The sequence below is a fragment of the Thalassophryne amazonica genome, chromosome 2, assembly GCF_902500255.1.
Source record: "Thalassophryne amazonica chromosome 2, fThaAma1.1, whole genome shotgun sequence".
Classification (NCBI taxonomy): Eukaryota; Metazoa; Chordata; class Actinopteri; order Batrachoidiformes; family Batrachoididae; genus Thalassophryne; species Thalassophryne amazonica.
Window position 1 is genome coordinate 131,134,809 of NC_047104.1, and position 23,098 is coordinate 131,157,906.

A 23,098-nucleotide genomic window follows, 5' to 3' on the forward strand; every position below is an offset into this window, starting at 1 on the left:
CGTGGGGGGTGGTGGGGTGGGAGGTTGTTCAATGAGTGAGTGTTAAAGCTGCTGCTGCTAAACCTTCTGATTTTGATTCTGATGAGTGTTAAAGCTGCTATGTGTATAACAGTACCACATCTTTAATTGTGTGGCTGTATATATATATGGTTTTGCTAAGTGTTTGCTGCTGTTGTTAAAATAAATAAAGATAATGTTGGGGGGGGGGGATGAGTCTGGTTGTCACTGTGCCTTTGTCACATGCTTCGTTGCTCTGATTGGTGGTATGTCTATACAACAGCATCCAGAGTCAGTTTTGTCTGCATCAGATGGTACTGCCCCTGGAAATGAAAGGTCACCGGAAAGGTACCAGACTAATTCTCAAACTCAAAATTAACCTAGCTGTGCCAGGCTATTGCTGAAGGGTTGGCTGAAAAGTTCTGTCTCCTACATGATTATTTCAATAGCAAGCAAGACACTCACATCAGTCACAAATCTGCTTAAAGCTTGGAATGTTCCCATCAGGTAGTGTCATTACTTTTCCACATAGTCACCTTCACTTTCCACACATTACACCAATGTTGATTTTTTTTTTCTTTTTGGGGGGGGGGGGGGGGGGCTGGAATCAGGTGTCTTCTCTCAGTATCGGTGACACCAGCTGCTTGCACCCAGAGAGAAGGGGAAAGTCAGAGGGCTACAGATCTGGACTGCACAGCAGGTGTGGTAAGATCTCATAAAATTTGAACCGCTGCAATGCATCCTTCATTTGTCGACTCGCATGTGTGGACGAGCATTGTCATTCCGGAGAATTGTGTCTTTTACAGAACAAACCTGCATAAAGTGTGTAGTGCATGCAACTTTTGCAAAGTGTTCACAGTACTGCCGTGTTCCAAAAATTCTAAGGACTATGTCACCGCACTTGCTGCTGTGAATCATATTCATCAGGGCTGGATTCTCACCCTTCAAAATCTGTTAAAAATGAAGGACTCCAGTTATAATTTGAGAGCAATATTGATATTTGATAAACCAAGGACACAAAATACTGTAAAAAGTCACTGTGTCTGTAAAAGGAGTGAACATTTGGAACAACTGCGTGAGGGTATTAAATTATGCTATACTCTAGTCAACTTTAAAGACTTCATAAAAACTAGATAATTTCTGGTTACAGTAAGGACAATTAAGTTTATTTACTGTATGCTCTGTTCAGAAAGGATGATTGAAGAACTAAAAACATCATGGACTTATCTGTTATAGGTTTATCTGGCAAAACTGACAACAACTGATAATTGATGATTTAAGTTCATTGATTATCTTAAAATGTTTGTGTTTTGATTTTGTTCTGAGGAGCAAAATTTACTGAGGCAAAAGGGGTAGGTGTAGATAAGCTTTTGCTTCTACCTACACCCTTTCGGGTACTTAGGTTAACTACAAAATCAGTTTGTTTTGTTTTATTTTGTACTGAAAAGGCAAAACCCCTTTTGGTGTACCAAGAGTCAAAACTAAAGGATTAGATTCATAGCAGTTGGCATCTAGGGAGTGAACCTGGGATGCTGGGATTCACTACTGAACCCTCTGGAGGTGTCATGGGCCGATCAGTGAAACATCAAGATGGAAGGTGCCCACTTGACAACCCAAAGGATGCCATCACTCATTTGACCACCTCACAGCCTCATCGGTGCCTCAAGCATTTTTTTTTTTTTTTTTTGTCCTGGGGGATAAGCAACATCTAGTCCTCCACAACAGATCTTTAATATCTTATATCAGAATAATCCTGTTGCAGACAGAACTTTTCAGCCAACAATCCCATATGCCCCCTGTGATGCTGTAGGGTGTGAGCCAGTCAAAAACCAGAACACCAAAAACTTTCTTCTCCATTTACATAATCCTGGTCAGATGCCTGATTGACTGCAGTAAAATCCAGATGTGTTGTGTGTTCTCACCTGTTCCAGCAGGTCGATCAGCTGATATCTGGCCAGCGTTTTAAGCATAGAGAAGTCAGGGAGTTCCGGGGAATCTCTCCTGTCTGCCATACTGAACCAAACACAAACACCGACGTGTAGATTACACTACAGACCGCCACACAGATGTCACGAGTACGTGACGCATCAGTTAGCATGTAAGCTAACAAGCAGTTTCTAAGCTAAACCTAGCGTCCGAATGCTGGCACTCATATTAAAATGACTTAGCAGATACTTCTAGACATAAATCAAAATAATGGAACAAACTGCCGATAAAACATGAATATATGCGATCAACGTATTTGCATCTACCTGCTTCCGTTACTAAATCAGCGGAACTGACATCAGCAGCCCCTGTTTCTCTCCGTGCGCCAATAGGAACGGACCGCTACAGATTGCCAGTCAGGAACATTTGACGCTGTAAAACTACACAATGAATTCAGACGTAACAAGTGCTCTGTTATTATTAGAGACAGTTAATTTTGCTGCAGAGAAACATCGGAACCAACGGCGTAAAGACGCGGAGGGAACGCCGTACATTAATCACCCCATCGGTAGGCTCGCTTTGTTTTGGTTTGTTTTTATTTTTGTTGTTGTTGTTGTTGTTTACGGTACAAAACTTGAGTGAGAGCAGATATCGTCACAAACAGACATTGACTGTACAATTTATGCACTTATCTTGCTTAAATGTAGGGATAATGTTTATACAATGTTTATTAAACTTCACAGAAGCTTCACAAAAGAGAGAGAGAGAAAAAAAAAAAAAAAAATATATATATATATATATATATATATATATATATATATATACATACATTTTGAGGGGGAAAAATGAATTTACTCCATTTTGGAATAAGGCTGTAACAAAATGTGGAAAATTTTAGCGCTGTGAATACTTTCTGGACGCACAATAATAAAATAATCCTTTAATAGTCCCATGAAAGGTGAAATTTACGATGTTACAGCAGCATAGGGACAGTCACAGGACAGTCTTCAGAGTCACTTTTATACCGAGTTTGCCAGTGAGCTCAGTTAGAAATACTTGTGCAATAGTGCAGCAGATACCAATATTTACAGAGGAATCTTTCGAACGGTGAAACAAGCACCAAATTTGGCACAAATACTCCTTAGACATTACTCTTTTGAAAAAAACAATTGGCCATGTGAATTTTCAATAGGCAGCCAGGTAGGGGTCAATTGAAGAATTACACGGGTTCAACATTAAGAGATGCTCCAATCATATTGAAAACTACACCACATTATTTGTCTGATCATAAGTATTCCAAAAAGGTTTGGTGTGCCAAGCTTGTGGCATCATATTCAAGATGAATTGATACTGTAATTGCTGCCAAAGGGGCATCAACAAAATATTGAGCAAAGGCTGTTAATACTTATGTACTAGTGATTTCTTAGTTTTTTATTTTTCATAAATTTTCAAAAAAAAAAATTTTTTTTCATGTTGTCATTATGGGGTGTTGTGAGTAGAATTTAGAGGGAAAAAATGAATTCACTACATTTTGGAATAAAGCTGTGACATAAGAAAAGTGAAGTGCTGTGAATGCTTTCTGGATACACTATATGGGGATGGATGTTACCCATATAGTGTATCCCACACTCACATTGCCTCAGTTCGGATGACGGACTGTTTCAAAGTTTAGCGTGCATAAACAATCAAATGTATATGTGTGGTTGTTTTATTTCTGATGTGTGCCATTATTACGTTCAACTAGTAATAATTATGAATTAATTGCTGTATTTTTGTCTGAGGTAATTGGGTGTGAATGATGAATTGCCCTTGAAGGGATCAATAAAGTTAAAGATAAAGATAAACTTTATTGATCTCACAGAGGAGAAATTCACATGTTATGTCAGCTCTGAAAAAACACACAAGATGGGTGCAAGTAGAGGAAAATGTTCATCAAACAGCGTGTGCAAGGATAAGCAATAATAATAATAATACTTGTAACAGTACGAGACATAAGATATATATATATATATATATATATATATATATATATATATATATACACACACACACACACATACGTACCTATATATATGCACATATACATATGCATATATATAAACGTGATTGGGATTGAAAAGGAGATAGGAGGATCTTCCTTACAATATGTGAAATGGAGTTTAGGTGTGGTAAGGTGACATTAGTGCAGGGATTTGTAAACAAGTTGTTATTGCACATGATTTGTGGACATATTAATATTGCACGTGATTTGTGGGCATATTATTGCATGTGGTTATTTTACAGTGTTATTGTACAGCCTGACAGCAGCAGGGAGGAACGACCTGTGGTATCGTTCCTTCTTGCACTGAGGGTGCCTCAGCCTGTCACTGAACGAGCTGGTCAGCTCCACTACAGTCCGGTGCAGAGGGAGTTGACCAGCTGTTGTCTGAACTGCCTGGGTGGTTGCCATCCAGGACCAGAGGCAGTTCTGTAGTGTCAGGGCACCAGTGCATGCTTCCAAACCTGACTTCATATAAGTAACCTACATGCTCGTGCATGAAACATTATGCTGACTGTAGCCTTTAAAAATAAAACTAAAATAAAAATTGATCATTTTGTATGGATGCACATTCCTGAATGTCCAGCAGGGGGCAGTGTTCAGCAGGTGGCAGCACAGTATGTGTCATAATCATTTTGTGCAGACTCTGGAACAATGTTCCAAACACAGGTACTTTAAATAATCCATGAGCCTGAAGCCAGTTTTAACATACCGGTAAATTCATTCAATGAAATTTATTTTATTTATATAGCACCACATCACAACAAAGCTGCCTCAAGGCGCTTCACCAACTCCCCCGAGGAAGCACACAGGTGACAGTGGTAAGGAAAAACTCCCTCTGATGATGATGAGGAAGAATTTTTCAGTTCACTTTCAATTCAGTTTATTTTGTGTATACAGCATTATACAGTTTTTTACAAAGTTTTACCAAGCTGAAGAATCAGGAAACAGAAAAAACATAATAGCATCAAAAGCAGAGTGCATTTAGAGGCTCAGTCATTGGTGCCACAGACAGGGTGTCCTGAGATCAGTCTGGTGCCCCTGAGGTACAGGGCCAGTGTCCATCCATTGCAGATGTTTCTACAGTTTAGTTCGAGTCCACCTGGGGTTAATTCAGTACAGAAACATTTTTGCTGCTTTGAAGGTCCCAATGAGCACAGTGACCTCCATCATCTGTAAATGGAAGAAGATATAGGGAACAAAACTCTCTCTCTCTCTCTCTCTCTCTCTCTCTCTCTCTCTCTCTCTCTCTCTCTGTGTTTGTATGTATATATGTGCTGCAACTACTGATTATTTTAATAATTCATTGAGAAAATAACTGACAATTAATTGATTTGTTGTTTAGGATAGAATATCATAAAATTGTGGAAAAATATATTTTCCAGAGCCCAGGATAATGCTTTTAAATGTCTTGTTTTGTCCAAATCCGAAACATAATCAGTTTATTGCCAGATAGGGATTAGGAAACTCGTACAATATACCAGATTTCATGAAGCATGAATTCATGAAGCTGAATTCAGACACCATGGATATAAAAAAAAATAATTATCAAGTTTCAATCCAGGTGGAAAGTATCGATTTGTGTTACTGGTTAATGTCATCTAAATTTAGAATTGTGGTAATCATAGCAGCAGAATACAAAGCCTCCTCTCTCTGATCCTCACGTGTGTGTTGTGTGGGCCGCTGAAGAGGAGGTACTGCTGGCCCACCACCACCAGTCGGCGCCCTGCTTGGAGTGCGGGCTTCAAGCATGAGAGGGCGCCAGAGCCATTGGAAGTGACAGCTGTCACTTGTCAACCACACCAGCTGTCTCTCATCAACCACCTCATAAGAAGCGGATTACAACTCCACCTCCTCGCCGAGAAATCATCTACCACTAGAGGTAATCTTCTCTGCTGTATTTTCTGAGTGTTTTTTCAAATTGTGATCTGTGTGCAGCCGTACACCTGTGAAGTCTGTTGGAGATTGGATTGGCGGATAGTGAGAGGACGACGGTCTTCGTCCCTCACTCCATCCAGAAGAGGGACAAACAGGAGCTGCACGAGTGATAACGTATCTGGAGGTGGAGGTTTTCCCTCCCGGAGGAATTGTGTGTAAAGGTTGCTGGGCGTGAGGACTCACACTCACCATCATCTGTTTCTTATCTGCCAGCAGTACCAGGGCCGACAACGGAGGACAGAGACCACCTGGGGACTCAGGACTTGGCGGCTCCGGTGTTCTTCAGGCCGTTGGTGGTGGAAGCGGTGTGGGCCCCGGCTCTTCGATCACCAGAGGTCTCCTATCTTCGAGCCTGCCCACAGTCCTCTTGTGTACAATTGGCATCCATTATTTTTCTGTCTGTATTCCGTTGTGTGCCTTCACAACATTAAATTGTTACTCCTTTTCTTATCCATTGTCCGTTCATTTGCGCCCCCTGTTGTGGGTCCGTGTTACGACACCTTCACAACAGGATTTCTCGACCATTCGTCATGGATCCCGAGGGGCGTCAACCACAGCTTGAACAGCCAATGGGAGAACAAGGAGCGCAGGCGTCAGCAGGAGGCGTGGTAAGTGATCTGCAGCAAATCCTTACCGCTTTCACTGCTCAGTTACATCTGGTAACCGAGCAAAATGCAATCCTCAATCTGAGGATGGAGGCTCTCACCGCCAGAGTGGAAGCACGCGAGTCGAGCGTCGCTGCAGTGTCTCCTCCTGCTGGCCCGGGGCCTAATACAGACGTTCCACTGGCCGTTCAACAACCCCCCCCACCGTCCCCTGAAGCTTACATAAGCCCTCTCGAACCGTACGGAGGCTGTGTCGAAACGTGCGCAGACTTCCTAATGCAGTGTTCGCTCGTTTTTGCACAGCGTCCGGTTATGTACGCATCAGACGCCACCCGGGTGGCTTATGTAATTAATCTGCTTCGAGGTGAGGCACGCGCTTGGGCTACAGCGCTCTGGGAACAGGATTCATGGCTTCTGACATCATACGCTGGGTTTATACGGGAATTCAAACAAGTGTTTGATCATCCCAACAGAGGCGAGACCGCCTCGACCGTGCTGCTGTCAATGAGACAGGGGCGTCGGAGCGCAGCTGATTACGCTGTCGATTTCCGCATCGCGGCTGCGAGGTCTGGCTGGAATGATGTTGCGCTCCGTGCTGCCTTCATAAGCGGACTGTCTCCAGTACTGAAGGAGCATTTACTGGCTAAGGACGAACCGCAGGATTTCGACGGGCTTGTCTATCTGGTTATACGCTTAGACAACCGCTTAAATGAACACTGTCGGGAGCAGGCCGGGGGGCGTGGCCGGGCACAAGTCGTCCCTCTCTCTTCCGGGTCCGAAGGGGTGACGTCGTCCCCACGTTCCATTGCCAGAGGGCTCCGTGTGGCAACAGCTCCCCCTGCTGATGAAGCTATGGACACGAGCAGGGCCAAAGTGAGATCTGATGTCAGACAAAGGAGGCTGGCCCGCGGGGAGTGTTTTTACTGTGGCTCATGTGAGCACATGTTAAAAGACTGCCCCAAACGGTCAAACACCAACACCCGTCCTTAGAAACTGGGCTAAGGGTGGGCCATAACATGTACACGGGGAGACCCCGCAGATCAGCACGAATCCCAGTGATAATCCTGAGTGGGGATTTAACCCTTCACGCCCCAGCACTGGTAGACACGGGGTCAGAAGGGAATCTGTTGGATAGCAGATGGGCAAAGGAAGTAGGGCTCCCTCTAGTGGCTCTGCCTTCGCCTTTGAAGGTACGGGCACTAGATGGCACTCTACTCCCGTTAATCACACACCGGACACAGCCCGTGACTCTGGTTGTGTCTGGGAATCACAGGGAGGAGATCGTGTTTTACGTGACACCTTCTACCTCCCGAGTGATTTTGGGTTTTCCTTGGATGGTGAAACACAATCCCCGGATCGATTGGCCGTCTGGGGTAGTGGCGCAGTGGAGCGAAGCCTGCCACCGGGAGTGTTTAGGATCCTCGGTTCCACCCGGGATCACGGCTAAGGAGGAGGTTAAAGTCCCTCCCAATCTGACGGCGGTGCCCGAGGAGTACCATGATCTGGCTGATGTTTTCAGCAAAGATCTGGCACTCACTCTTACCCCGCACCGACCGTACGATTGTGCCATTGATTTGATTCCAGACGTTGAGTACCCGTCCAGTAGACTGTACAACCTCTCACGTCCAGAACGCGAATCAATGGAGACCTACATCCGGGACTCCTTAGCCGCCGGATTGATCCGGAACTCCACCTCCCCGATGGGTGCGGGCTTATTTTTTGTGGGTAAGAAAGACGGCGGACTCCATTCATGCATTGATTACAGGGGGTTGAACGAGATCACGGTTCGCAATCGATACCCATTGCCCCTCTTGGATTCGGTGTTCACGCCCCTGCATGGAGCTCAAATATTCACCAAAGTTGATCTTAGGAATGCGTACCACCTGGTTCGGATCCGGAAGGGAGACGAATGGAAGACGGCATTTAACACCCCGTTAGGTCATTTTGAGTACCTGGTCATGCCGTTTGGTCTCACCAATGCGCCCGCGACGTTCCAAGCATTGGTTAACGATGTCTTGCGGGACTTCCTGCACCGGTTTGTCTTCGTATATCTGGATGATATACTCATCTTTTCTCCGGACCCTGAGACTCATGTCCAGCATGTACGTCAGGTCCTACAGCGGTTGTTAGAAAACCGGTTGTTTGTGAAGGGCGAGAAGTGTGAGTTTCACCGCACTTCTTTGTCCTTCCTGGGGTTTATCATCTCCTCCAACTCCGTCGCCCCGGATCCGGCCAAGGTTGCGGCGGTGAGGGATTGGCCCCAACCAAAAAGCCGTAGGAAGCTGCAACAGTTCCTCGGCTTTGCAGACTTCTACAGGAGGTTCGTTAAGGGTTACAGTCAGGTTGTTAGCCCCCTGACTGCCCTGACCTCCACTAAGGTCCCCTTCACCTGGTCGGACCGGTGCGAGGCCGCGTTTAGGGAGTTGAAACGCCGGTTTTCGTCTGCGCCAGTTCTGGTGCAGCCTGATCCTACTCGCCAGTTCATAGTGGAGGTGGACGCCTCAGACTCAGGGATAGGAGCCGTGCTGTCCCAGAGCGGGGAGTCCGATAAAGTTCTCCATCCTTGTGCCTACTTTTCCCGCAGGTTGACCCCCGCTGAGCGGAATTATGACGTGGGCAATCGGGAACTCCTCGCGGTGAAGGAGGCTCTGGAAGAGTGGAGACACCTGTTGGAGGGAGCTACGGAGCCTTCCATGGTTTTCACGGACCACCGGAACCTGGAGTACATCCGGACCGCCAGGCGGCTGAACCCCAGGCAAGCCCGCTGGTCCCTGTTCTTTGGACGCTTTGACTTCCGGATCACCTACCGCCCCGGGACTAGGAATCAATGGTCCGATGCACTGTCCCGGGTGCACGAAGAGGAGGCCAAGGCTGAGTTGTCGGACCCCATCGAAACCATCCTTCCCGAGTCCACTGTCGTGGCCACCCTCACCTGGGACGTGGAGGAAACCGTCCGGGAGGCCCTGGCAAGGAACCCGGACCCGGGAGATGGTCCGAAGAACAAACTTTACGTCCCACCAGAGGCTAGGGCTGCCGTCTTGGACTTCTGCCATGGATCGAAGTTCTCCTGTCATCCCGGAGTGCGTAGGACCGTGGCAGTAGTCCAGCAGCGCTTCTGGTGGGCGTCACTGGAAGCCGACGTCCGGGACTACGTCCAGGCCTGTACCACCTGTGCCAGGGGCAAGGCGGACCATCACAAGACCAGGGGTCTCCTCCAACCCCTGCCTGTGCCTCATCGCCCCTGGTCCCACATCGGCCTGGACTTCGTCACGGGCCTCCCGCCGTCCCAGGGCAACACCGCCATACTGACGATAGTGGACCGGTTCTCCAAGGCGGCCCACTTCGTGGCCCTCCCGAAGCTCCCAACGGCCCAGGAGACAGCAGACCTCCTGGTCCACCACGTCGTGCGTTTGCATGGGATACCGTCGGACATCGTCTCGGATCGTGGTCCCCAGTTCTCCTCGCAGGTCTGGAGGAGTTTTTGTAAGGAGCTGGGGGCCACCGTACGTCTCTCGTCCGGGTATCACCCACAGACGAACGGCCAGGCAGAGCGGGCGAACCAGGACTTAGAACAGGCCCTTCGCTGTGTAACCTCCGCGCATCCGGCGGCCTGGAGTAACCATCTGGCCTGGATCGAGTACACTCACAACAGCCAAGTGTCATCTGCCACCGGCCTCTCCCCTTTTGAAGCATGTCTGGGCTACCAGCCCCCATTGTTCCCACTTGTGGAGGGAGAGGTCGGGGTACCCTCGGTCCAGGCCCACCTGCGGAGGTGCCGCCGGGTGTGGCGGACCGCCCGTTCTGCCCTGTTGCGGGCCCAGATGAGGGCTAAGGCCCATGCAGATCGCCGGCGATCCCCGGCCCCTGCATACCAACCGGGGCAGGAGGTGTGGTTATCCACTAAGGACATCCCGCTCCAAGTGGCATCCCAAAACTGAAGGACCGTTTCATTGGACCATTCCCCATCGCCAAGATCCTCAGTCCAGCCGCAGTGAAGCTGACACTCCCGGCTTCACTGCGGATCCACCCGGTTTTTCATGTCTCTAGACTCAAGCCATACCACGCCTCACCACTCTGCACCCCTGGACCTGAGCCACCTCCTGCCCGAATCATCGACGGGGAGCCGGCGTGGACTGTTCGTCGGCTCCTGGACGTCCGTCGGATGGGCCGGGGTTTTCAGTACTTGGTGGACTGGGAGGGGTACGGACCCGAAGAACGCTCCTGGGTGAAGAGGAGCTTCATCCTGGACCCGGCCCTCCTGGCCGATTTCTACCGCTGACACCCGGACAAGCCTGGTCGGGCGCCAGGAGGCGCCCGTTGAGGGGGGGGTCCTGTTGTGTGGGCCGCTGAAGAGGAGGTACTGCTGGCCCATCACCACCAGTCGGCGCCCTGCTTGGAGTGCGGGCTTCAAGCATGAGAGGGCGCCGGAGCCATTGGAAGTGACAGCTGTCACTTGTCAACCACACCAGCTGTCTCTCATCAACCACCTCATAAGAAGCGGATTACAACTCCACCTCCTCGCCGAGAAATCATCTACCACTAGAGGTAATCTTCTCTGCTGTATTTTCTGAGTGTTTTTTTCAAATTGTGATCTGTGTGCAGCCGTACACCTGTGAAGTCTGTTGGAGATTGGATTGGCGGATAGTGAGAGGACGACGGTCTTCGTCCCTCACTCCATCCAGAAGAGGGACAAACAGGAGCTGCACGAGTGATAACGTATCTGGAGGTGGAGGTTTTCCCTCCCGGAGGAATTGTGTGTAAAGGTTGCTGGGCGTGAGGACTCACACTCACCATCATCTGTTTCTTATCTGCCAGCAGTACCAGGGCCGACAACGGAGGACAGAGACCACCTGGGGACTCAGGACTTGGCGGCTCCGGTGTTCTTCAGGCCGTTGGTGGTGGAAGCGGTGTGGGCCCCGGCTCTTCGATCACCAGAGGTCTCCTATCTTCGAGCCTGCCCACAGTCCTCTTGTGTACAATTGGCATCCATTATTATTCTGTCTGTATTCCGTTGTGTGCCTTCACAACATTAAATTGTTACTCCTTTTCTTATCCATTGTCCGTTCATTTGCGCCCCCTGTTGTGGGTCCATGTTACGACACCTTCACAACAGTGTGTGTGTGTGTGTGTGTGTGTGTGTGTGTGTGTGTGTGTGTGTTTGTACTTTTAAGGAGTCGCGAGAATCCTCAGCCATGAAGGAGGAATCACAGACATTGAGGTTTTGCAAGTATGATATGATTTGGTGGCATCATATGAACCTGGCATTGGTGTAATTTTAAAAATGATCCACCTGGGATGTGCTTGTGTTCCACAGGCTGCTCTGCTTCACGACACAGTGGAGGACACGGACACCACACCAACAGAACTGGAATCCATGTTTGGGCTCACTGTGACTCGCATCGTGTGTGAGGTGACAGACGACAAAACGTTGCCCAAACAGGAGAGGAAGCGCCTGCAGGTGGAACATGCTGCTCAGTGTAGCCGACAAGCCAAACTGGTCAAATTGGCCGACAAACTATACAATCTGAGGGACTTGAACCGCTGCACACCTGTCGGTCAGCATCTTTGTCACACAATCTGCTCACAACCGAGCCGCTCAACACGGCCGGTTCACATCATCCATTTACTTTTTACTGATTTCTTACTTGATTGACATGTTATTTGCAACCATATTGTAATATTAGTTACTATTACAACAAAATGAGAGTTTGTGAATGTGTGAAAACATACAGTACATAAAACAGAATAAGAGAATCTAAAATATGGAATTGAATAATACATGTAAAATAAGGTGGCTTTGAAGAGCAGGTCTGTCTGTCTGTCTGTCTTTCTATGGATAAAACACTCCATAGCACCGATCAGCACCGGAACAATGGGAAAATGATACATATTTTTTATTTTTTTAATCACATAATAATAATCAGTATTCTTTATACAAAGATATATATTGTTTAATTTTTAAAGCAAAAACGTCTCGCCCACATGTTCAAAACAAAATTAATTTTTACTAAACTCCAGGAAATATTCAGTCTCTCACACACACACACAAATGTGGGAGTTATATATACAGGAATCGCCCCATCCTTCCATATGTTCATAAATATAATATTGCTTAAACAGTTTGGTGGATTTCAGTGAAACTTCACACAGCTGTGTCACACCATGTGAGAATTTGAAAGAAGGAAAGTAATTCTGGCTAGAAATCAAGGAAAGATCATTTTTTAAAAAGATCTATTTAGCAATTACAGTTGTATGCAAAAGTTTGGGCACCCCTGATAATTTTCATGATTTTCATTTATAAATCATTGGTTGTCTGGATCAGAAACCAAGAAATATCTCAGATAAGCTGAAGCGAAGGATGGTGAGAACAGTCATAGTCAACCCACAGACCTGCTTCAAAGACCTACAACATGATCTTGCTGCAGATAGTGTCAGGAATTTCAGTTAAATGTCATATATTTGGGGAGAGGTGATAATCTAGTGGTTAAAGTGTTGAGCTTGAGACAAGAAGATCCTCGGTTCAAATCCCAGCCTGACTGGAAAATCACAAAGGGCCCTTGGGCAAGGTCTTTAACACCCTATTGTGTGTAGTGAGCACCTTGTATAGCAGCACCCTGACATCGGGGTGAATGTGGGGCATTATTTGTAAAGCGCTTTGAGCATCTGATGCAGATGGAAAAGCACTATATCAATGCACTCCATTTACCACAGCAGATAAACACAGTGATATCTGAGAAGTGAAATGAAATTTATAGGATTTACAGAAAGTGTACAATAATTCTTGAAACAAAATTAGGCAGGTGCATAAATTTGGGCACCCCAACAGAAAAAAAAATCCAGCAATATTTAGTAGATCCTCCTTTTGCAGAAATAACAGCCTCTAAATGCTTCCTATAGCTTCCAATGAGAGTCTGGATTCTGGTTGAAGGTGTTTTTTTCAGGCGCCCTGCCTGAAGCCTGCACTTCAGGCAGGCCGCCCTCTGGTGGTGGGCCAGCAGTACCTCCTCTTCTGGCGGCCCACACAACAGGACCCCCCCCTCAACGGGTGCCTCCTGGCGCCCGACCAGGCTTGTTCGGGTGACGGTGGTAGAAGTCGGCCAGGAGGGCCAGGTCCAGGATGAAGCTCCTCTTCACCCAGGAGCGTTCCTCCGGTCCATACCCCTCCCAGTCCACCAAATACTGAAACCCCCGGCCCTTACGACGGACATCCAGGAGCCTGCGCACTGTCCATGCAGGCTCCCCGTCGATGATCCGGGCAGGGGGTGGCGCCGGTCCAGGAGTGCAGAGGGTGGAGGTGTGGTATGGCTTGACACGGGAGACATGAAAGACCGGGTGGATCCGCAGTGAAGCTGGTAGCTTCAGCTTCACTGCGGCCGGACTGAGGACTTTGAGGATCTGGAATGGTCCAATGTAACGTTCCTTCAGCTTAGGGGAGTCCACTTGTAAGGGGATGTCCTTCGTTGATAGCCCATACCTCCTGCCCGGGCTGGTAAGCAGGGGACGGGGAACGCGGCGGTCTGCATGGGCCTTAGCCCTTGTCCGGGCCTTCAACAAGGCAGAGCGGGCGGTTACACCACACCCGTCGGCATCTTTGCAGGTGGGCCTGGACCGGGGCACACCGACCTCTCCCTCCACCACAGGGAACAGTGGGGGCTGATACCCCAGACACACTTCGAACGGGGAGAGGCCGGTGGCAGAGGACACCTGGCTGTTATGGGCGTACTCGATCCAGGCCAGATGGTCACTCCAGGCCGACGGGTGCGCGGACGTGACGCAGCGGAGAGCCTGTTCAAGTTCTTGGTTGGCCCGCTCTGCCTGTCCGTTCATCTGAGGATGATACCCGGACGAGAGGCTCACGCTGGCCCCCAGTTCCCTGCAGAAACTCCTCCACACCTGTGAGGAGAACTGAAGACCACGGTCCGAGACGATGTCCGCTGGTATCCCATGCAGACGCACGACGTGGCGGACCAGGAGGTCTGCTGTCTCCTGGGCCGTTGGGAGATTCGGGAGGGCCACGAAGTGGGCCGCCTTGGAGAATCGGTCCACTATCGTGAAGATGGTCGTCATGCCCTGGGACGGTGGGAGACCCGTGACAAAGTCCAGGCCAATGTGGGACCAGTGGCAACGAGGCACCGGTAGAGGCTGCAGAAGTTTGTGTCTTCGTGTGGTCTGCCTTGCCCCTGGCACAGGTGGTACAGGCCTGGACATACTCCTGGCCGTCGGCCTCCATAGACGCCCACCAGAAGCGCTGCCGGACAACTGCCATGGTCCTTCGCACCCCCGGATGACAGGAGAGCTTGGAACCGTGACAGAAGTCCAAGACTGCAGCTCTGGCCTCTGGTGGGACATATAAACAGTTCTTCGGACCGGTTCCTGGGTCCGGGCTCTGTGCCAGGGCCTCCCGGACGGTCTACTCCACGTCCCAGGTGAGGGTGGCCACGATAGTGGACTCAGGAATGATGGACTCCAGTGGATCCGACAGCTCCGTCTTGACTTCATCTTCGTGTACCCGGGACAAGGCATCCGATCTCTGGTTCTTGGTCCCGGGGCGATAGGTGATCCGGAAGTCAAAACGCCCGAAGAACAATGACCAGCGGGCTTGCCTGGGGTTCAGCCGCTTGGCGGTCCTGATATCTCCAGGTTCCGATGGTCAGTGAAAAGAGAACGGCACAGACGCTCCCTCCAACAGGTGTCTCCACTCCTCAAGAGCCTCTTTCACCGCAAGGAGTTCTCGATTGCCGACGTCATAGTTCCGTTCAGCTGGGGTCAACCTGCGAGAAACGTAGGCACACGGGTGAAGAACCTTATCGGTCTCTCCGCTCTGGGATAGCACGGCTCCTATCCCTGAGTCAGAGGCGTCCACTTCAACCACAAACTGGCGGCTAGGGTCGGGCTGCACCAGAACTGGTGCAGACGAGAACCGGCGTTTCAACTCCTTGAATGCGGCTTTGCACCGATCCGACCAGGTGAAGGGGACTTTTGGAGAGGTCAGGGCTGTCAGGGGGCTAACTACCTGACTGTAGCCCTTAATGAACCTCCTGTAGAAATTTGCAAAGCCGAGGAACTGTTGCAGCTTCCTACGGCTTGTTGGTTGGGGCCAATCTCTCACCGCCGCAATCTTGGCCGGATCAGGGGCGACGGAGTTGGAGGAGATGATGAACCCCAGGAAGGACAATGAGGTGCGGTGAAACTCACACTTCTCGCCCTTCACAAACAGCCGGTTCTCCAACAACCGCTGCAGGACCTGATGTACATGCTGGACATGAGTCTCAGGGTCCGGGGAAAAGATGAGTATGTCATCCAGATATACGAAGACGAATCGGTGCAGGAAGTCCCGCAAGACGTCGTTTACCAATGCTTGGAACGTCGCGGGGGCGTTAGTGAGGCCGAACGGCATGACCAGGTACTCAAATGACCTAATGGGGTGTTGAATGCCGTCTTCCATTTGTCTCCCTTCCGGATCCGAACCAGGTGGTACGCATTCCTAAGGTCCAGTTTGGTAAAAATTTGGGCTCCATGCAGGGGCGTGAACACTGAATCCAACAGGGGTAAAGGGTATCGATTACGAACCGTTATGTCGTTCAGCCCCCTGTAATCAATGCATGGACGGAGTCCGCCATCTTTCTTGCCCACAAAAAAGAAACCTGCACCCATCCGGGAGGTGGAATTCCGGATCAGCCCGGCAGCTAATGAGTCCCGGATGTAGGTCTCCATTGATTCGCGGTCAGGACGTGAGAGATTGTACAGCCTGCTGGACGGGAACTCAACGCCCGGGACCAAATCAATGGCACAATCGTACGGACGGTGCGGGGGAAGGGTGAGCGCCAGATCCTTGCTGAAGACGTCAGCAAGATCGTGGTACTCAACCGGCACCGCCGTCAGATTGGGAGGGACTTTAACCTCCTCATTAGCATTTACACCGGGAGGAACTGAGGATCCTAAACAATTCCGGTGGCAGGTGTCGCTCCACTGAGCCACAACCCCAGACGGCCAATCAATCCGGGGATTGTGTTTAATCATCCATGGGAAGCCCAAAATCACGCGGGAGGTAGAAGGAGTTACAAAAAACTCAATCTCCTCCCGGTGATTCCCAGACACTACCAGGGTTACAGGTAGTGTCTTGTGTGTGATAAAAGGGAGAAGAGTGCCATCTAGTGCTCGCACCTTCACTGGCGAAGAAAGCGCCACCAGAGGGAGCCCTACCTCCCTTGCCCATCTGCTATCCAACAGATTCCCTTCTGACCCCGTGTCCACCAGTGCTGGGGCTTGAAGGGTTAAATCCCTGCTCAGGATTGTAACTGGGAGTCGTGTTGAAAGATGTGTATGACCCACGTGAATGTTCTGACCCCCCCCTCAGCCCAGTCTCGAAGGGCGGGCGTTTGTGTTTTGACCGTTTGAGGCAGTCTCTCTGCTGATGCTCACTCAAGCTGCAGACAAAGCACTCCCCGCGGACCAGCCTCCTCTGTCTGAATGTGGCCCTGCTCGTGTCCCTAGCATCGTCAGCAGGGGGAGCTGTAGCCACACGGAGCGCTGTGGCTGTGGAGTGTGGGGAAGACGGCTCCCTTTCGGACCCGGGAGGAAGAGGGACGGCTTGTGCCTGACCACGCCCTTCGCCTCGCTCTCGTCGGCGTTCTTTTAACCGATTGTCCAATCGTATAACCAAATCGATAAGCTCAGCCAAATCCCGCGGTTCCTCCTTAGCCACCAGGTGCTCCTTCAGGACCGACGACAGTCCGTTTATGAAGGCGGCGCGGAGCGCAGTCATATTCCAGCCAGATCTCGCAGCCGTGATGCGGAAGTCAACTGCATATTCGGCTGCGCTCCGGCGCCCCTGTCTCATTGACAGCAGCACGGTAGATGCGGTTTCGCCTCTGTTAGGGTGATCAAAAACAGTTCTGAGCTCCCTCACAAACCCAGTATAAGAGGCAAGGAGCTGTGAACTTTATTCCCAAAGTGCTGTAGCCCAAGCGCGTGCCTCACCTCGAAGCAAATTAATCACGTAAGCCACCTTACTGGCGTCAGACGCGTACATCACGGGACGCTGTGCAAAGACGAGCGAACACTGCATAAGAAAGTCCGCGCACGTCTCCACACAACCTCCGTACGGCTCTGGGGGGCTTATGTATGCTTCAGGGGATGGTGGGGGGGTTCGTTGAATGACCAGTGGAATGTCTGTATTCGGCACCGGGTCGGCAGGAGGAGGAGCTGCAGCAGCGCCCTGAGCGCGCGCTTCCACCTGTGCGGTGAGAGCCTCCATCCTGCGATTAAGGATGATGTGTTGCTCGGTCATCAGGTCCATCCGAGCGGTAAAGGCGGTGAGGATGTGCTGCAACTCACCAATCACGCCTCCAGCCGACGCCTGTGCACCCTGCTCTTCCATTGGCTGTCCAACAGATGGTTGACGCCCCTCGGGATCCATGACAGTGGCCGAGATATCCTGTTGGGGAAAGTGTAGTGACACGGACCCACAACAGGGGGCGCAAATGAACGGTCAATAGATGAGCCAAAAGGTAACAATTTAATGTTGTGAATGTGCACAACGATTATACAGACAATCACAGAATCTGATAGCAGTCAATACACAAAGGTGACGTGTGGGCAGGCTCGAGGATAGAAGACGTCTGTCCTGAGAAAACCCGGAACCACACGATTTCCACCGCCACAGAACCCGGTGAATACTGGAGCCGCCAGGTCCCGAATTCCCAGGTGATCACCGTCCCCGACTGTCGGATCTGGTACTGCTGGCGAGGAGCACAAACAGTGAGATGTGGTGTGTGCACACCCAGTAACAAAACAGTCAGAAGGTGGAAAGTCACCTCCACCTCTAATCACACACTCGTGCAGCTCCTGTTAAACCACTTATCTGGATTGGGTTTGAAGCGTAGCCGTCGCTATTCACACCAAACGCCAATCCAGCTGATAAGGCACACCACAGGAAAACGGCTGCAAAAGAGTTCAGACTATTATTTAAGTTTAAGTCAGCAGAGAAATTACCTTCACAGGTAGGTGATATCTCGGCAGCGAGGTGGAGATGACGTCCGGCTTTTATGGAGTGGATTGATGAAGTGGAGATAGGTGACAGCTGTCAACCCCGGCTGTGTCCATGGTGGCAGCGCCCTCTCGTGCCTGAAGCCCGCACTTCAGGCAGGGCGCCTCTGGTGGTGGGCCAGCAGTACCTCCTCTTCTGGCGGCCCACACAACAGTTATTTATGTCCACATTTTAATATATGGTCAGAAATAAATGCAAAAAAAAAAAAAAAAAAAAGCCATTTTTATTTCTCAAAATATTTTTTTAAATGTCAAGTTATTTGGCAACAAAACAAAATGCTTTTCTAAAGTGAAACCAAAAATCCTGACATAAAATGTATGGTGAAAACAGTTACTGGCACCTTTTGATGAATTTACAGTAAATCATCAGTTTTACAGCCAGTTTTTTTAAACAAGATTCTCACAAATCCAAGACCAAGCTTTCATGATATGCACACTCTTAAGGCTATGAAATTGGGCTATTAGTAAAAAAAAAAAAAAGTAGAAAAGTGGGTGTTCACAATAATAGTAGCATCTGCTGTTGATGCTACAAACTCAAAACTATTATGTTCAAACTGCTTTTTTAGCAATCCTGTGAATCACTAAACTAGTATTTAGTTGTATAACCACAGTTTTCCATGATTTCTTCACATTAATTTTGTTGGTTTGGAACCAAGATTTTGCTCGTGTACTAGTGTGCTTGGGGTCATTGTCTTGTTGAAACACCCATTTCAAGGGCATGTCCTCTTCAACATAAGGCAACATGACCTCTTCAAGTATTTGACATATCCAAACTGATCCATGATACCTGGTATGCGATAGGCCCAACACCATAGTAGGAGAAACATGCCCATAGCATGATGCTTGCACCACCATGCTTCACTGTCTTCACTGTGAACTGTGGCTTGAATTCAGAGTTTGGGAGTCGTCTCACAAACTGTCTGCGGCCCTTGGACCCAAAAAGAACAATTTTACTCTCATCAGTCCACAAAATATTCCTCCATTTCTCTTTAGGCCAGTTGATGTGTTCTTTGGCAAATTGTAACCTCTTCTGCACGTCTTTTATTTAACAGAGGGACTTTGCGGGGGATTCTTGCAAATAAATTAGCTTCACACAGGCGTCTTCTAACTGTCACAGCACTTACAGGTAACTCCAGACTGTCTTTGATCATCCTGGAGCTGATAAATGGGTGAGCCTTTGCCATTCTGGTTATTCTATTCATTTTGATGGTTGTTTTCCGTTTTCTTCAATGTGTCTCTTTTTTTTTTTTTGTCCATTTTAAAGCATTGGAGATCATTGTAGATGAACAGCCTATAATTTTTTGCACCTACGTATAAGTTTTTCCCTCTCCAATCAACTTTTTAATCAAACTATGTTGTTCTTCTGAACAATGTCTTGAATGTCCCATTTTCCTCAGGCTTTCAAAGAGAAAAGCATGTTCAACAGGTGCTGGCATCATCCTTAAATAGGGGACACTTGATTCACACCTGTTTGTTGCACAAAATTGACGAACTCTGACTGAATGCCACACTACTATTATTGTGAACACCCCCTTTTCTACTTTTTTTTTACTAATAGCCCAATTTCATAGCCTTAAGAGTGTGCATATCATGAGTGCTTGGTCTTGTTGGATTTGTGAGACTCTACTGAATCTACTGGTACCTTGTTTCCCATGTAACAATAAGAAATATACTCAAAACCTGGATTAATCTTTTTAGTCACATAGCACTACTATTATTCTGAACACCACTGTATATAGTAGGAATTGATACTTTTCAACAACTAAAATCTCATACAAGTTTGCATTTGAAGGTAAAAGATTAAGGTCTCAGGTGCACTCACCATATTTCTATTTTTAAGTTTTAATAATGTAACACATTTTCATTTAATACAGTGGAAAGTAAACACCAATACTGCCATTTGTGAAGGAACATGACAACACTGCAGTAATGTCCAGCCTAATTTTCTGTTCATGAAATGCACATTTTCATTGATACCATTGTGTGTTTGGCAGGTTGGACATCTGAGCGAGTCCAGGAGTATTTTGTTTGGGCCTGTGAGGTGGTGAAAGGTCTGAAAGGAACCAACTCGGTTTTGGAAGAGAAGCTGGAAGAGTTGTTCAGAGAGAGGGGGGTGCAGCTCTGAAAGCCAAATCTTTGGCAAATGCATTGTTTATTCATCAAATAAATCACATTTCTGTCAATACAGATGTATTGCCTTTGATTTTTTTTCTGTTGTAATACAGTGACAGAGTCTGAGTAATGTGAGGGTGTAAATTTGTCATATTTTTTTAAACTGTGCTCTTTAAACAGACGTGAACTCTGCCCAGTTTGTGAAGTCTCACCACAGATTTGTTGTAGCGTCTCCAAGAGTTCAGTTGGAGTATCACAGACTGTGCCTTTCACAGTAGTATACAGGGTGAGTACAAAAACAAGTAGCAATAATATCAAAACTTATTCGCATCTCATCTTCAACCGCTTATCCGGGATCAGTTCGTGGGGGCAACAGCTCCAGCAGAGGACCCCAGACTTCCCTTTCCTGGGCCACATTAACCACCTCTGACTGGGGGATCCCGAGGCGTTCCCAGGCCAGTGTGGAGATATAATCTCTCCACCTAGTCCTGGGCCTTCCCCGGGGTCTCCTCCCAGATGGACGTGCCTGGAACACCTCCCTAGGGAGGCACCCAGGAGGCATCCTTACCAGATGCCCGAACCACCTTAGCTGGCTTCTTTCAACGCGAAGGAGCAGCGGCTCTACTCCAAACTTCTCATGGATGGCCGAACTTCTCACCTTAACTCTAAGGGAGAACCAGCCACCCTCCTGAGAAAGCCCATTTTGGCTGCTTGTACCCACAATCTAGTTCTTTAGGTCATGGCCCAATCCTCATGACCATAGGTGAGAGTAGGAACAAGACTGACCAGTAGATCGAGAGCTTCGCCTTTTGGCTCAGCTCCCTTTTTGTCACAACAGCAGAGTAGAGCGAATGCAACACCATCCCTCCTGCACCGATTCTCTGGCCAATCTCACGCCATTGTCCCCTCACTCATGAACAAGAAGACCCCAAGGTACTTGAACTCCTTCACTTGGTGCAAGACCGCATTCCCTACCGGGAGTAGGCAATCCGTCGGTTTCCTGCTGAGAACCATGGCCTCAGATTTAGAGGTCCTGATCCTCATCTCAGCCGCTTCACACTCTGCTGTGAACCGATCCAGTGAGTATTGGAGGTCACAGGCCGATGAAGCCAACAGGACAACATCATCTGCAAAAAGCAGTGATGAGACCTTGAGCTCACCAAACTGAAGACCCTCCTGGACTAGAGGGAGTCTTCCCAGTCCCTGGCCTCATCATGAACCTCCAGCACCTCCACAGTCACCTGGGTGGTCTTGGCCCTCCTTTTGGTGCCATGCGTCTTGTTGGATGGCATGACGATTGATTGCTGTTGTTTCTCGTGTTGGCTAGCAGCTGCAAAAATGCAGTCAACAGTTTCAATGCATCGCTTTTTATAGTGACACGATGTCATGTGGTTGCCAACATTTGTTACTATTCGCTAACACATTAGCAACACCTTTGCTAACTATTGTCAAGGTTTGCTGTGTTTGTTTTCTCTTTCATTGACTACATTCGTTAACATCCGCTGATGTTCCCAAACGTTCGCTGTGATTGTTAACAGATGTTAATAAATTAGCCACTGCTGGGGCTTGCGCCAAGCACTCAAAGGCGACAAATATTGACTGCCAACAAAAGGTTTCTAACAGTCACTAACATTTGTAAACAATGGCAAACAGTTGCTGAAAGGGTTTGTAAAGCTTCTTAAACAGTTGCTATGTTTTACTACTTGGCAAACCACAAGGAACTTTAGCGACAGGTGTTACAGCTATTTACAAATGCTTACAACTGGCTTGACTATGTCTGTATCTGTTTGCAAGTTGCTCAGAAATTTTGAACATGTTCAAAATGTATTTGAGACAAGGAATAGTTTGCAACCGTAAACACTGTTCGCAAACTGTTTTGCAACCTTTTATGAACCCTGAGAAATCAGTGAGATCTCATATCTCACGGTTTTGGCAGGGTTAAAACTTTTTTCCTCACCAAGTGCGCCTAAAGGACATCTGGAACCAATCCCAGCAGTCATAGGGGGCAGCTGTACACCCTGGACAGGATGTCAGTCAGTCATTGTGCATGAAAATTATGAAAAAATCTTTACAAATGTAACTTCTACACATAGAAGTGTGTGTGTGTGTGTGTGTGTGTGTGCACGTGCACTGAATGCAATCTAATTGAGCTTGTGCAAAGAGGAAGGAGTCCCATTATATTTTAATCTGCCTTATGCATGCTTTCGTTGCATTGCTTTTTCATGATACACAATTTTAGAGTTATATTGCTGAACAGAAAATCAATCTAATAATTTGGGCTGTTCTTGTGCATTTTGGTGCAGCCCGTCTGCTCTGTGTGAAGCTGAGCAGTGTGGTTAGTACTTGAATTGGAGACATCTTTGGAACACCAGTGGCTGTGTGTATTTCTCCAGGTAAAAGTGGAGTTGTGTCAGGAAGGACATCTGGTGTAAAA

General features: G+C 48.3%; 2 protein-coding genes across 2 annotated transcripts in view; one reads left to right on the top strand and one right to left on the bottom strand.

The window, feature by feature from the left end:
* Positions 1-2,380, bottom strand: part of vps33b (VPS33B late endosome and lysosome associated) — a 22,107-nt gene extending 19,727 nt beyond the window's left edge. Inside the window, exons 1-2 of the mRNA XM_034193386.1 lie at positions 2,250-2,380; positions 1,920-2,010 (exon numbers count right to left, since the gene is read on the bottom strand). Coding sequence (XP_034049277.1) covers positions 1,920-2,009 — 90 coding nt within the window. The 5' untranslated portion in view covers position 2,010; positions 2,250-2,380. The remainder of the gene's footprint in view (positions 1-1,919; positions 2,011-2,249) is intronic.
* hddc3 (HD domain containing 3) lies at positions 2,335-20,737 on the top strand. Its single transcript, XM_034193396.1, has 4 exons — positions 2,335-2,491; positions 11,676-11,731; positions 11,819-12,059; positions 20,547-20,737. The coding sequence occupies exons 1-4, from the start codon at positions 2,371-2,373 to the stop codon at positions 20,675-20,677; spliced, it is 549 nt and encodes a 182-aa protein (XP_034049287.1). The 5' UTR covers positions 2,335-2,370; the 3' UTR covers positions 20,678-20,737.
* Positions 20,738-23,098: the final 2,361 nt, after the last annotated feature.